Raw genomic sequence first — 17,088 nt, 5'->3', positions numbered from 1 at the left:
TTTAGGGCCCTGTCCCACTGGGGAGAGGATTAAGTGCGCATGAATTGAGTATACAAATCACGGGCATTCGTTGTCGTCTGCAACAAAAATGGCCAAAAATGACAAATATCCCAGTATGAATTACGGATATATTAATAATATATAGCGAATATATGATGAACAATCACGGTTATATAACGCATGTAGTGAGGAAACTGATCCGACACATTGAGATTATCATGGCAGTATTACGGGTGTATTATGAATGCATCGCGCATGTGTTGCTCGTGCACGGCATCTGCATTGCAGTCATAAAAGAAGCGCACTCGCTCCTTTCAGCATCACTATTCACACCAACAATACAGCCTCTGGAGCAGTTGCTGGACTTGGACAAGTTGATCACAGAGTTAATGTTCATGTTGTGATGCGAGGGTTAACTGTTCATGAGTTTGAGGAGCGGAAGGGGGGAAGCCGCTCGGGGTGTGAGACGATGTTTTTTTTTTTTTTTGAGTGAGTTGTGGATAAACAGCAACTCTTCCTTTTGTTGGTGTTAAATAAAAGTCCTGGATTGCAGCAGCTATGTCTTTGTGGATTTACACAGCCGGACCAGCACTGACTGGCAGGTACACAGTAAAATCACCAGTGTAAAACTCACACTGTCAGTGTTAATTTAACACTGGTGATTTTACTGTGTATGTCGCTTTCTGCCACACTTTGGGTTTACGTGACGTGTTTGTTATGCATTCACAGATTGTGCGCAAATCAGCTGCAAAGCAGATGTAATAAAAACGCTTTATTTGTGGCCAGTTTGTATGCATTCGCTACAACATATTTTAGTTTGTGATGAGGACATGATGGGCACACAATATATCTGTTTTACACACTGTCCCGGTCCGCTGTCAAGCCACAAATCCCCGTCAGTTGCGGATATCAGCGATTAATGGCAGATATACAGCGCATAGAGTGAGTATGTATTGTGTATGAATTGAGTATATATGGAGTATAGGCGGATGTCATCCGCATCCAGATTTATGAACAGCTCAAAAATCCTGGCTGCGGACATGCATGCCTCTGCGGATGATCACGAGCGTGTTCGGATGACGGCCGACTCATACAGGCATGTTACACGGATATTGCAGATGTTTGGCGAATATGAGCCAATTTTGTGCGCAATCCATGCGCAAATCCTCCTAAACGCCAGTGGGACAGGGCCCTTAGATGAAATTGAGAAATTCTTCATTTCTTTAGTGAAAATACTCTTTTATGTGGACAAACTGTTTTGGTGTTAAAAGAGGGTTTACCAAAGTCTTTTGGGTGACAAAAGTAGTGGAATATATGAAAAATTCTTAGATTAGTGTATAATAAATGCCCAAAATAACAATATGTAATTTTGCATATTGCGTGGACATGCTGTCAGCCACTGTATATTATCAAATTTTAGTTATTTAGATAAAATGCCACTAAATAAAGACTGCATACTACATATCAAGCTTAATCCATTCATTTATACCTTCCTTTTTTGTGGAATCCCCAGTAGCCAAAACACACATTCATATCCATCACTGATGTTCACTTTTATACCACAAATAAAGAATGGGCACTTCAACACTTGGAGCACATTCATGGCATTCATTTTAATCCTGTTGTGTTTGTGTACGAAGGCAAATTTACACATCACATGTGAACACATCATTGTGTATGTACCGGACTGTAATTACAGCCAATCAGATTCAAAAGATGTTAATGATGCTGATGATGACGATGAACATTGAACACACACACACACACACACACACACACACACACACACACACACACACACACACACACACACACACACACACACACACACACATACATTAGGAGTCAGGGCGATTTCAGTTCTACCTGACTCTGAACTAACAGGATGTTGGAAAACCCAGTTTTGACAAATAGCTCAACAATGTCACACAATAACCTGTTTCTCTCCTGTGGTCTGACTCACCTGGCTCCATTGACGTGCTCGCCTGTTTTCCCAGGGTTTTGCACCTCTGACCCCACCCACTCAGGCTCAGTGGGTTCGGGACTCTGCTTCGAGGTCTGGCTGAATCCGCCAGGTGATGTCATCTCAGCCTTCGTGTACATGGTGGAGGCTGCCGGGTACGATGACTCAAATATGGGCTGATCCTCACTCACGACGGACAACGCTTCCTGTCCAACACAACCACAGCAGTTAATGTGCCAGTTCACAATCTGTGGGAAGTGCCCACTCTGATGTGACACATACAGAATCAGTCAGTTTGTTCCTGTTAGTCTGAGATTGTTTAGTAAAAGTAGAGTATTTATAACCAGCAGCTACAGGAGGAACACTAACAGTTTTATTTTAATTTGGGGTTTCTGCTGCATCCATCTTACATAGTGAATGCAGAACAGTAATTACTGGATGAAGAATGAGCACAGTCTGGACTGTGAGTGTCATTTCTGAATATCAGTCGATGGTCCAGATGGAGTTTGGCTGATGATCGATCCTTCATACAGTATACTGAGGAAAATGTGGCACATGGAACACCAAGTAAAACTTTACCGAGAACAAGCACTGTGGTAAAATCATCTGTGGTGTCCTCTTCTCTGAAGACAGTGTTTCAGGTCCAAAAGTACTGCACATTTTGCATTTCTTCCTTTTCTCATTGCACATAATGAGTCAAATCAGCTGTGTTCCACTGTTAAGCTAGCTTTTGATTGGCTGAACACACCTGACTGATCCAAAGACACGTAGGTTAGGTGGACTGGAAACTTTAAATTGTCCGTAGGTGTGCGTGCGGGTGTGAGTGTGTTTGCCTGTCTATATGTGGCCCTGCAGCAGACTGGCGTCCTGTCCAGGGTGTACCCCACCTCACACCCTATGACTGATTGGATAGGGTCAAGCCCCCCTGTGACCCTTAATTGGAGTAAGCAGTTTAAGATGAGTGAGAGTGACCTCACTGAGCTCAGTAAGTCTGAGTAGATCAGAACCACATCAAAGTGTGTGGTTCTGTGGATCCTGCGGATGAGGATTTGGAAGCGCTGGAGTAAGATAATGCTCCACTCCACAAATTACAAAGTCCCATGGCTGCTGGATCGACATGTGGAGTCACCTGCCTCACCTGACCATCAGTGGTGACACTCAGTTATAAATCTGAACCACCTTCATGGTCCCAAAGTTGAAGGTGTTCTGACAGGAGCTGTGAAGGAGCTGATGGAGACACTACAGACTTCCTGAAGAGATGACAAACAGCATCACTGAATGAGTATGAAACCTGTTTTATGCCAAGTCTGGTCTGTGAGCATGAGTTGGTGCTCCACGATGATGCATTCATCAGACTACAGAACTGCCTTAGGACCTGGACTGCAACCACCCAGGCAGACATCTGGTCCATCCACACTTTTCAAAAATATCCATCTATCTACTGCAGCCAGGTGAAGTGTGGGTGTGTCCTTGGCCTTCTCCAGCTACTGGGGTCCTCAACACTCAGGCACCTGTGCACCGCATCACGCAGAGAACTAATGCAAGTGATTCTCCTCATCTTAATCTCCCTCAGTAGCCACTCCTTTGACACAAAGTCATTCCAGTGTTACCCAAGGATTCTCCCAAGGGTCCTGGTATCAGAGACATCCAGTCATCACCTTAGGTGGCAGGTTAGCATCAAAATCTCACAACCATACAGTAAGACTGGATGCACCAGGACCCTAAAGACTTTAATCCTCATTCTTCTGCAAAGATATCAGATTCGCCAAAAGCCTCTGTCCAGCGACCTCTATCAGGACTCTGCCCGGTCTTCCCAGGTAGCTCTCGATCTCAAAGGCTGATCTGTTTTTATCCAGACATGTGAAACATGTCCCTTTTGGATTTAGTTGTTCAACACACAAGGTGTGTTTATGTCATATAGTGACACAAAGTTTGTTTGGTTGTGTTTAATGAAAGGCCTGAGAATAGAATAGAATAGAATAGAATAGAATAGAATAGAATAGAATAGAATAGAATGCTTTTTATTGTCATTATACACAAGGTACAACGAAATTAAAAGACAACTCCCGTAGTGCAAAGGTGTAAAAAAGTAAACATAAAAAGACAAATAGAACCAACCGTAGAATAAATGTATTGCTCTGTTAATAAGTATATTACTTGAGGAAGAGACACTGTGATTATGTGAGAACTATAAACAATATAAATAAGGAAGTTATTATGAGTAACATACTATACATGAAATATGTATCCAAAAATATAGAATATAGTATAGTATATACGTAGAATATGGTATAGCATAGCATAATATATATAATTAAAACATAATTATAATAATAATGAGGTGGGAAAAAGAAAAAGAAAGGAAAAAAAAAAGAAAGAAAGTACTTGTGCTATTGTGGAAACCACATTTGTCTGTGTGGCCAGTGATCCAAAATATCTTCCACATTGCCATAGTGCCTGGTACAGACACAGCTGGAAGATGAAGTAGAATATTTTCTGATGGGAAAGGCCCACAACTTTGAATATTATATCAATATAAAGTTTTATAAAAGTGAGCTCCCCTCAAAGACTGTACTATGTTAGTCTTGGTATTTTTATGTACAGCTAAAAGTGCGTTATCTTGTGCACAAAAACCAATTGTTCTGGTTCAACCTGAGCCATGACTGACTTATTCATACATATTTCATGAAGCCACTGGAGGCCTACAGTCTTGTGATCATCTGTAACTATACTGAACAACAGAAGAAACACAAGTTTTTCTACAAACAGTAATGAGGAGAGTAATCATCATTTCAAGTCTACAACAGAGATGCAGATTATAAATAGTGAGTTTTAAGTCACAAAACGTGTTTGCACACAAACGTGACCACGGGCACCGGCGAGCACCTAGACCAGGGGTGGGCAACTTGTTCCAGAAAGGGCCAAGAGGGTGCAGGTTTTCTTTGCAGCCACTGACTCCACCTGGTGATTTCACTGATTAATATCACTTTGAGGAGGTGGAATCATTTAATCAGTTAATCGACCTAGACAGAATGACAGAGGTGTGGCATGTTTTGAGCAATGACTCGCTGTCGGTCATAAATTGACCTGGTGATTCTATTAAAAGCAAATGATAAATTTGAAATTTGCTGCATTTTTGCCAAGCCTCACTGAAACTCTTCCTGAATGTGTCATTGGCATGCTGGATGCTGGTTTGACAGAGCGGAACTTAGCCAGATGTTTAAATTCATGAGTCGAATATCAGCCGGTGAAGGAGGAGGTTCTGTGACACAGGGATGACGCGCGACAGACCCGTAGAACACTGATGGGATATTCTGGATCGCTGTATTTGCACTGGTATCCTGACACCAAACACTGTTCAACTCCAGAATGTCAGGTTATTTCTCAACAGAAAATTCACCTTTTAGTGAGTTCCATGCTCAGAAGATTGGCTGCACATGGTGGTCACACACACTACTGACTGTGATCTGATCCAGAATGTTACCTTTCTGTTTATCGACTCAGTAAACTCAAACACACCTTTATTTACTATGTGACATCCTGTACAAAATCTGACAGAAAGTTTACTCATAAAGCAATATTAAAACATACTTGTGTTTGTTTTGTTGTTCACTATATGTTGGTGTGTATGTTATCAAAGCAGCTGAAGAAAATTTTGCAGGTACAATACACTGGGCCTATGAGTAGGAAGAAGTTATTTGATTTTGGTTTTGTGTCCAGCTTGACAGTGGAAGGGACTGGAGCATCTACACTTTGCTAGGAGGCACATGGGAGATTTTCCGCAACAGAGAATAGTTGCATGAAGCACATTTTCTCCAAGTTCTCCAACCTCAGCCACAGAAACATGCAACTCCTTCAGAGTTATCTGAGTGTTTTGGTGGCTTCCCTCACTATTATCCTCCTAGCATGGTCACCCAGTTTTTTGATAAGTGTCAACTCTTGGCAGATTTAGCATGCAATGCTATATCGGTTGTATTTCTTAATGATTGATGCAACAGTCTAAGACATATTTGGCGACTTTGAAATGCTCATGTATCCATCCTGTAACTTGTCTAAAGAATACTGGCTACAAGCATTCATTTCTATGAACAACAATCGTTAAATTTAGATTGTCCAAATACTTATGGGCTCCGAATAAAGAGGAACTCTGTATACAAATGGCCATAATTCCAAAATGATTTAGTCAATATTTCTGTTAAACCTCTTGAATGAAAGCTTAAAGTCTACACAACAAGTTCATCTTATTTCATTTAAACTCCATTGTGGTGGCGTGCGCAGGGACAGTTACACAAAATATTAATAATAATAAAACTTGTGTCACTGTCCAAATACTTATAGACCTGACCACATATCAAATGGTAGTAGTTATTTAGGAGAATTTATTTCTTTTGTAACCCTGGTTTTATTAATTTTTAGCGTGAATCGGTTCATCTTGTTGTCTGGTCGAGATTTCCGAGTCTTCTTGTGTTTTGTGCCAACACAAATCATGAAGAACAGCCTCACCATCTTAAGATGACACATCTCAAGGGGCCAAACACCGGACCTGTTGTTCTGTCTGCTGCTCAAATTAATCGTTTGCTCGTGTGATCCGATGATGGGAATCTAAGTGGATGCAAGTACGTGTTTGTTTAGAGAAGCTGAGCATTGTCTTCGGCCCTCGTACGTCAGCGCCAAGCTTTTTCAGCGGCCTACAGGAAACCTGGCCCACCATGTGCAGAGGAACCTTTTGGCACAGGCCAAGGGAGAGGAAACGGTGGAGGAGCAGGGGGGCACTGTGTGAAAATGTGGGTCAGTTTAAAGCTGGAAAACAACACTGAAGCTGGGGGGGCTTCAGACGACAACAAGTACATTGATTAAAGTTCTGAGTGCTGCTATTGCATTGTTTAATTTATTTATTTACCTCAACTGTTGCATGAATATTGTGAACGAGTTCTTCAGCCATGGCATACAGTTTGGCATTTCCTTGAGGCTGAAGACTGACGGGCATAAAAGTCAGTGTTGTGTGAGAATTCAGCGCCCCATTCATTGGGAACCGACACATCCTTTTGTAAAGGCATCGACAAAGCAGGTGGTTCTACAACAACTAAGTATCGCCTAAAGCATGTTAGTAACACAGTATTACAGCAACATATCAAACAAATATTTGATATTTGATAACGTTCCTGATTTTAGCCATGTACTATGCAAAACCAGTACTGAGTATGAGCTTAGAGTGTAGACTTTCAGTCTTAATGTGACATTGTTTATGTCCAAGTCAAATGCCTGGTGTAGGAATTACAGGTCTTCTGGATGGCAAGTCAAGTGGGCAGCGAGGTGGGCAAGTAGTTAGTCCAGTTGTTTTCAAAACAGGAGGTTCCCAGTTCAAGACCACCGGAGCCCATTCTCCATGTAATGTGGAGTTGCATCAGGCAGGGCATCTGGTGTAAAATCTGTGCCAAAGCAACATGTGAATCCATACTGGCTCTGTTTTGATGATCCCAAGCAAAACTAGAGTGCCAAGTGCCCTGTGGGATATCAGCTCAATATAAAACCCAAGGCAAAATGGCCATTTTCCACATAAAAATGGCCACCATTTCCAAATGAACGAGTCTACACAAATAATTCTGAGATGGGAACAATGTCAATGACCAATATTGTGCCCTGGTTAAATTAAAAGAAAAGTTATCACACAGTTTTTGAGAAAATTGGGTCCAAATACCCAAATTGGTTGTTTTTTGGCATAAAAATAGCCACAATTTCCAAATGAATGAATCTATGACTATAATTTTTGACTATAATAATATGTCAATGGCCCATATTATGCCCTTGATGACTTAGTAAAAAGTTATCAGAGGTTTTGAGAAAATTGCTTTTAAGTGCTCAAAATAGCTATTTTCAGCATATAAATGGCAGTCATTTCCAAACGAACAAATCTACGAATATGATTTTTAGATGGGAATGATGTCATTGACCCATATCACACCCCTATCCAATTAGAAAAAAGTTATCAGACAGTTTTTGTGATATTACAATAAATGGATGATGACGACACTGACAACTACAATGGACGCTGCATCACAACATAGGTTTAGTGGCCTATCAGCCGGTAACCCCAACAGGGAGAAACCAAATGAATATACATGCTTGAAGTCGTCAAGTCTGGGAATATGTTCTGGTGCCATACATCACTGTACCCAAGACACCATGAACCTTCCTTGGGTCCTAAATGGCAACCAGGCAAACAACCAGTCCATCCCAACCTCTCCAAAGTAACCATCTATCTCCTGCATGCCAAATGATGCATGGGCATCCCCGTGACCTTCTCCAGTCACTGGAGTCCTAAACACTGAGGTGTGTATGTGCTGGATCATGCACAGAGAAAGTCAAAACATGGCAAAATGAGGTAGCTGGTATTCCATCACATTGCATGTGATACTCCTTATCTGAGTCCCATTATGTAACCATTAAAGCATTCTCCAGAGACCCATTACCAAAGACATACAGCCTTTGGTAACTGGTTAGCATCCAAGTCTCACAACAATAGAGTTAGACAGGTAGCACTAGAAACCCAAAGAGTTGGACCTTTGCTCTCCTGCAAATATATTAGCAACACCTTTGTCTAACAAACTCATCACTCTATAAGCTCTTCCCAGGTGTATCTCAATCTCAAAGGCTGAGGACCCAGAGACTTCAACACTTGCACCACATACAGGTGCACTTGTGATGGCCAAGTCCAGGAAGTCATTGAAAGTTTAGATCCCCAAGGGTGGTGCAAGGCTGCTGGAGCTTGTAAATGAGCTGAGATGAAACTGCTCTGGGTCCCAAGTGGGACCCAGTTGAAGACTGAAGATTACCTTGATCCAGGACATTTGCAAACCCAGACACTTCGATTCCTCACTCAGCTTCTCAAGTGCTCCAATCATGAATCAGTGTCCAAAACTAAATGGAGAGACTAACAATCATAAACTGTCATTTTTGGTACTCAGACAGTCATGTGTGGAATGATGGACTTCATGAGGCTTCGCTTTCTTCCCTGGTGACGCTCTGCCAGGCTTCTATTGCAGCTGTCTTCACTTCCTGCTTGTTCTTGTTTTTGTCTTCTGCACAGTTGGATTCAGGTCAGGTGACTGACTTGGTCTCTGCAGTATATTCTGTGTTTTGTTTTATTTTTCGTTGTTGTTGTTACTTTTAACAGCATGTCCATCGCATTTCACAGATGAGGTGGAACGCTTTGGGACAGGAGCAGCTGCTTTTTTGTCTCCATACTCTCCATCAATGCTGACCGTTGTCTCATCTGTATGCATGATGTTCCAGAACTGTGCCAGATTTTCATATTTGTTTGATTGTTTTTTGGGAAACTTCCTGTTTTGAGGCTCACCAATGTGTTGCTTGTTGTGGTAAACCCTCTGTACCATTTACTCTGCTAAAGTTGTTTCTTCAGTGCTAATTTACAGATTACGTCTGCCTCCTAGAAGGTGTTCTCCATCAGCCCTAGCAATTCGTACAGTATGTAGTCAAGTTCATAAGTATTTGGACAGTGACACCAACCAAAACTATGCATTCACCATTTAGGATTTAACCATTTGTAGATATAATGTCTCCATTTTCAGAGAAGAAAAGGTAGACAGCTGAGGTAGACAGCAATTTAGGTAACATTTATAATATTTGCATACATGACACAAACATACAGCTGCTCTTCACATTGTCCTGCTTTATTTTTATCACACTTCTTGTGTTCACAGCCTCCCCCACCCACCTGAGGCCTCCGTGCAGAAGTGAAAGCATGCTAACACAGGCTGCTGACAGCAAATTCTCCAGACAAGAAATCGTTTGAAATGGCAACAAAAGCAGATTTCATATATATATATATATATATATATATATATATATATATATATATATATATATATATATATATATATATATATATATATATATGCACGCAACGCTTAAACTGTTGATATTATCGTGAGCAGCAGTTGCACATCAGGTTCAGTTTTCATCAGTGCTTTGAGTGACAAGCTCGTGCTTTCACAACCACAAACGCGCACTCCCGCTCTTTCTTTATCTTCCCTTTTGCTCTCTTTGCACACTGATACAAATATACCAAAATGTGGCCTGACCGCCAATGCCACAACTGACTTCCTGTTCAATGTGTTTCACAGAGGGACCTGTTGCTCAGTGCCACAAAACAACTTAGCGACATAAAAACACAACCTTTATGTGCGACTTGGTGTAAAATGTTTCACGATTGTGTTTTGATAGTACACAATATGTTCACAAAGATGTCCTGTGTGGAAATGTGCTGTAAGTCAGCACATTAACTTGTTGCATCACACAGTCTTGCTCAAAAGCTCTGAACAACATCTCAGCCCTGAAACATGTTTTCAACACCAACGTTGCTACTTTTTTCTTGACTGAATGAAATTTAACATTTTGTTTGATATGATATGATTCTCATAAAGTCCTTCCTACTCAGTCGAGGAAATTTGGATATTTGATGTCCGGACATGAAAAGATCTGCTAAGTTACAGCCTGATGAAACATATTAGGTGAAGCGGTCATGTTATGAATCATGCTGATGCTTCAGCACATTTGTTTTCAGGCACTGAGCTTCCCTTTTCTGTCTCATGCAAAGAACCTCAAGTTAAACTTAGAGAGCCCTCAGAGTGCTTTCTTCTGCCAAATAAAATACAATAACAACAGCCTGGACTTCCTTATTTTAAACAGCTCTTGAACATGTTGAAGCTAGAGTCTGTTTTTAACTTTATACATGGTCTGTATAAAATAATATAATATATAGTAAAATAATAATTGGCAACTATTTTGATAATTGCTTAATTATTTTTATTTGTTTAAAAAATAACTATCCAAATTCTTTTTTTTCAGATTCTTAAATGTTAACATTTTCTGGTTTATTTTACAAGCTGCTTCATTTCTCTCTGGCAGTAAGTCCCTTCAGCTGCTCCCTTGTTTTACGCCAGATGCCCTTCCTGACATAACTCTACATTACATGGAGAAATGTGGGAGGGGTGGGGTTTGAACTGGGAACTTTCTGCACAGAAACCAAGCGCACTAATCACTTGGTCACCACTGACTATATTTCAGCTGTGGATGAATCAAGACATTTGAAGGCATCATCTTGAGCTCTGAATGACAATGACTGACATTTTTCACTTTGTTTTTTGACATTATATGGACCTAACAGTGAATTGACTAATCGAGAAAATACTTAATCGATTTACATATTAAGAAAATAATCATTAGTTACAGCCCTCGTGAACGCGTTCTCTTCACCCTGCAGTGAATGAAACCGAAGCAAAAAGAAAAAGTGGAAACTTATACCAATGGTGAAACATACACTCATTTTGAGGAAATGAGACTCAAAAGACAAATGCTGCTGTCAAATTAAACATAATAATAATAATAATAATAATAATAATAATGAATACAAAATTGAGGTTGGTTCTATATTCTTGGGTTCAATTTTAAGTATGCTAAAACTATATACAAATGGATTCTTGTTTGTGGTACTTAGAGATCATGATAAGGAACGCTCAACACTATTCCAAAACCGGAAACAAAAGATTTATTTGAGATTCACCACTTTGCCTCCACCAGACTAATGCGATTTGAAGATGGAAACGGGAATCATTCAGTTGTCAAACACGTTTTCAGCAGCTATAGCATAGCTTATAACATAAATGATTGGTTGCTTAGTGTGTACAAACAATAAAATCACTAGTTTTTTCAGATATTTGATCGGATTGCCCAACAACTGAACATCTTCGAAATAGTTCTTGTGAGCTCGAAAAACCATCTTGAGATGTAAGTATTGCCTCCTGTCTATGTGTTGAAGCACAACAACCGCTTCCATCTTGGCCTTAGACAAGGACAAACAGGCATAAACCACCTCAAACAGGTGGTCCAAATTTTAGACCTGTGGACAAGAGTGAAACGGGTCTAACTTGTATCGTCTGTCCCCGTAGCGACTGGGTTGAGCATGCCGCCTCTTTCAGTCTTTGACTAAAGTTGGAATACTAAGCCTTAGTCTCAGTTTATCTTCCTTTGTACTGCTTCTTAAAACTGAACCCTGGAGACATTCACCTATGGAATATTTCTATCAAGTTTGGTGAAAATATGATCACCTGCTTCCAGGTTATTTTAGACGCAGATACACATACGAGCATTTGCAACACCTTATACTTCCACTGCCATGCAGGACAGAGAGATTTTGTGGAATATGTAAAGATGATGATGATGATGTCATAAGGCAGGTTTTTCAATAATGCTACAAAAACCAATACAGTAAAATGAATAAATAAATAAATAAATACAGAAACATCCAGATCACAACCAACATTGACTGAACTCACACCTGACCACAGATCATCTAAAAATGTGGTCCAAATATGTCTATTTGTGTTTTTGTTTGTTTGTTGGGGGGGGGGGGCAAAGACAGACAGGTGGAGTCATGGCATAACTGTTTGTAAAATGGCATAACCATTTTACAATTTGATCACACATTTATTTTAGTGTTTTGTTTGTTGTCTATTCCATATGATTTGAGGTCATGTGTTGAGGGACTCTGCCAGAGGTCAGTGGTCAACTACTGTGCTTTCTGCACCAACACTGACAAATGATTTACTTTAAACTCAAGTGTGCAATTACAGACTTTTAATGGAAGTATAAAATTTACCCAGCGTATAAATCATCGGATTTTATGTTGTCTCAAATTATTGCTGAACAGAATTCTTGTTCAGTTAAATTGCTACACTCCTAAAAGTCATAAAAATTTCTGTGAACACTTACATGGTTCATTATGACCTCCACCAACCCACAGAGGAGGGTGAAGGTTATGCGAGTGCATAACCTTGTTCACGTGTATCAAACAAACAAACAAAATAGACCAACTTTGACTAAATGTTATGGTCTAGAGTCAGGGAAGAGTTGATTAAATGTTGATTGACATCTGGATTCTCTCCATTTTAGTTTAGCTCTTTCCTGGTATTTCAGGAACATTCCTTATGACATCAGCATGGGCTATGCACAAGCCTCAAAATCTATAGCACACACACACACACACACACACACACAATGAAGTACAGTACATACATTACACAATGTGTAATCTGAAGGTAAAGTCAGGTGAATGGTGAAAACAGGTATTTAGTCAATTAATCATGGGTCTATTTTGTGCATTACATGAATTTAATGAAAGTCATCAGAGGGTTGGTCCATATCCTGAGCATTAGTGATGTGCAGGTCAACCTATAACCTGCAGGCACCTGCAGGTTGGCCCACAGGTTGTTCAAATATCTCGGCAGTGACATTCATATGTCTGGAAGCCATGCCCCGCAGATTGTCATCTATCATTAGGCTTTAAGAGTCATGTGCACCTGGATCTAGCACGTCACTATTTAGATGGTGGACTCAGTAATGTAATGATCATAGCAACTGGAGACTCCTGAGCAGAAGACAATGCCAGTCTTTATTTGCATCAGATGGTAACTGTAAGATGGTACTGTAAAAACACACCGAAGCAGCAGTCCGTACAACAATCGCATCCATGTGGAATCAAGTTAGCATCATGGTCAAGACCACAGGCCAAAGTTCGGTATACAGGAAAGCAGTCCAAACAGCAAACGTGTCTATGAGGGTAGCAGAAAACAGAGAATGAAGAACAACAAGCAGGTGGTCAGAACACATGAATCAAACATACCAAAAAAAAATAAAAAATAGTTCCAGGCACTGCAGGCTAAACTCGATTGGCACAAGGAGGCAGCTGAAGCTGGCAACTGGGAATCAAATGCAGGTAAACAAACTCAAGAACCAGTATACAAGTGAGACAATCTGGTGCTGAAATGAAGGGTTGTGACAGTTATATAGTGCGTGACTCAACTAACTAGCAAATGGGCACACACTTAAAGCTGGAAACCTGAGTGCCTGTGAAACAGGAATAAAACTGAAATGAAGTACACAAGGAGGAAATCTCTCGAATTAAAAGAGTGATGATGAAGAATAACAACACCAAGGACAATTCACTTGCAGTTATAGCATAAACACTCAAAAAAGAACACATAGGAGATAACCCAAGAGAAACAGAAACCAGAGAACAGAAAACTAACACCAGAAGCATGAACATGACAAGTAGACAACGATGCAAGAGATTTTTGGGGGAAGACAATAGAGCTACACGCAATGCATCAAAGTGTACAACAGACCATTACAACACCAGCATCCATCACAGGTCCCTGAGATCAAGCAATCTGACATCTCATTCTTGCAACACCTCCTCCTCCTCCTCCTCCAGCCTCCTGATCTCCCCCATCAGACACCCCCCCCCCTCCACAAAACACACACACATTCATAGCTCCATCTTGGTGAGCCCTGCTTTTAAACCTCGAGAGCAATAAAACCCCTCTAAAAATACAACACAAACCATAGTAATTAAAGTTTTGTGTGTTTCTATTATTTTGTTTTTAATTTTTGTTTTCAGTTCAGTGTGACTTTAGTTTGATGAGTGACAATGTGGAACATCAGTGCTAATGTGCTTCACTGTAAGCAGACTATACACGTTCTCATGGGACTGCCTATGTAAGACATACGTATCTGAATACTGCGTTGAATAAATGGCACAAAAACTCTGCTCTTGACATTTAGACTAGGTTTTTGTGATTATGGTGCAATTATTTTCTCCTGCCACGCTGTAGCTGTGCACTAGAACTGTACACAGATGAGCACAAATAAACTTGCTATTTATGTGGTCACTGAGTGTGAAAATGAAAGCAGCATGTTTGAAAACTACATCAGATCCAGGACTGAGACCGCAGGTGGAAGTTTGGGCCCCTACAAAATAAAGTTTAAAACTTAATTTGTACCATACATTTTGTTTAGGGCCCCTTCACACATAGTGCAAATTTGGTCAAATTGCACTTGAAGTGCGCATGAAGCAGGAATTGTATGCAATATGTGTACATTCGTAGCTGCCTCTAACACCTCGTACACCTGTTGCTACAATTATTTGCGCACACCCGTGGCTGAAAGACAGTGTGCGCGGTGCAAACCCTCTTGTGGCAGGTGTCGGCCAAATTCCAGCTGACACGCACGAACATCTAACACCGCTCACTTGGCACTTAGAAAATGTGTGGCCATTCACACTATTAGCGCAACAACAGTCAGCAGACAATCACTGTCGAGCTGGATGTGAAATTTGTCTAAGTGCCCCAAGAGTGGTGTGGTGTGGTGCATGTGCCTTGCACGTGTGCGCATGTGCCCCCCCGCTCCCCCCAACACATCTCGCGTGCTGGGGGGGGGGGGGGGCACACTTGCATAAAATGCTTATATATGTATGTACAAATCTGATCACATGGGGGCCGGACAGCGAGGTCTGATCGCACATAGCATGGGGAGGTGCCTGTCAGCTGATCACAGCACACTGACAGCTGGATGACAGCTCAGTGCACACATTAAAAACACAGAAACCACTGCCACGACAGTTAATAATTATGACAATACCTACATATGCAATTACATAACAAATAATGTAAATGAATGACCACATAGCACAAAGACACGTTGATGTGGGTGCTAAACGGACGGGGGGGCATGTCCGCTCACAGCTGCGGCTGTAAAGATCTCTGCTCCTGGACGTCCCAGCTGAAGGACACGTTCTGTGTTTAGAAGGACATGAACTTACAGCATTTCTCCATGAGGCATGTGTCTCTGTCTGCTGTCCTCATGTGGAAATATAGAAAAAAAAATCTTTCGCCTTTGCACCAGGCTGCAGTAGCTAGACACAGCGTGCCTACTCCATGTCCTTGTTGATTTTGGGCATTTTTCCACACTAATTACAGATCAGCAATGGTAGCTCAGTGGTAAAGCTTCTGGCTGGCAATTAGAGCTTTTGGAAAGTACAAGTTCAAATCCCGTGGGTGACATGTATTTTAAAAAATTTTTATTTTCACAGCAGCTGCGTGATGTGTTCCTCCACAATGTAGTTTCTCATCTTGAGATAATTTTACAGAATCTTTAAAAAGACTTACAAGATCCTGGTGGTACACCAAACTTGTATGAAACCTGAATCTGTGTACAGGATGCAATCCTAGATGCAAAGCATCTATTCAGACAAGATTTTTTTCTAAGTCTCTTGTTTTTGTATATGCAATGTTGTTGTTGCCCATTTGGCTGCTCCCGTTTGTTGTTCGGGGTCATCACAGCAGATACAGCCAGCATTTGGCACAAGTTTTAGCCCACAATTTTTCATATATCATTATGAAATTTGTACTGAAGATTCATATCCTGATAGGCAAGAAGTGATTCAATTTTCAAGGTCATAGGTCAAAGGGCAACGTCAGGAAAAAATCTTGGAAAACTGGAAAAATCTGTATAATTAAAACTGACTGAATTTTCAAAATGTCTTAACTGTGAAAACGATCAGATTTCTTTCACATTTGACAGCATTATGTAGGATGGTATCCTTTATCAACTGACAAAGTTTGATCTGGTGCCGCAGACTGAACGGTCTCCCCCTAACAATCAGTCCACCTGTCTTCACTGTGCATGCGTCATTTCGGACCAAAGCAGCTCCTCTGAGATGGAGTCTCTTCACCCAAAGCAATCAAATGTATTAATGGGATTATTAACTATCAGATGACAAGATAAAACATCTTAAATCATTCTAAAGTCGGTTTTAAGCAGAAAATCAGCAAAACTCTGTGACACTTCAAAATGACCGATGCGCAGTGAAAGCATCATCTAGCAGCTGGTGTAGCTTTGATCGCTTCCTCCATCTTTTATGATGAAATAATGCTAAATTTCTGTGGAAATGATTGTTGTACAAAAGCTTCAGATATCTGTCACTGAGATGGATGATGACTGGAGTACAGTTTGAAGCAGAAACGGGGTGTTAATCCATGAACCGTGGCTAATGACGCATGTGCAGTGAAGGCAGGGCAGACCGATTTTTGGGGGGACCATTCGGTCAGCGACACCAAATCTGATCCATATTACATATTTTGTGACCATTTAAATTCAATATTGAAAACCCCATTTAATGTATATTTTACATTATATCTCAATCAAATGTGCCCCAATCACTCTCATATTTGAAAGTGATATAAATTCATGTTGTGTGTTTGGATCTT

The 17,088-nt window shown here is 40.7% G+C and overlaps 1 protein-coding gene across 5 annotated transcripts in view; it reads right to left on the bottom strand.

Moving 5' to 3' along the window:
* Positions 1-17,088, bottom strand: part of fli1rs (Fli-1 proto-oncogene, ETS transcription factor-related sequence) — a 42,936-nt gene that overhangs the window by 22,649 nt on the left and 3,199 nt on the right. For all 5 annotated transcript variants that reach the window (XM_034174184.1, XM_034174187.1, XM_034174185.1 and 2 more), the window contains exon 2: positions 1,964-2,169. In XM_034174184.1, coding sequence (XP_034030075.1) covers positions 1,964-2,169 — 206 coding nt within the window. The remainder of the gene's footprint in view (positions 1-1,963; positions 2,170-17,088) is intronic.

This window comes from Thalassophryne amazonica, chromosome 7, assembly GCF_902500255.1.
Source record: "Thalassophryne amazonica chromosome 7, fThaAma1.1, whole genome shotgun sequence".
In the NCBI taxonomy this organism is placed as follows: Eukaryota; Metazoa; Chordata; class Actinopteri; order Batrachoidiformes; family Batrachoididae; genus Thalassophryne; species Thalassophryne amazonica.
Note: the sequence above shows the minus strand (reverse complement) of the source record. Positions and strands in the feature narration are given on the sequence as shown.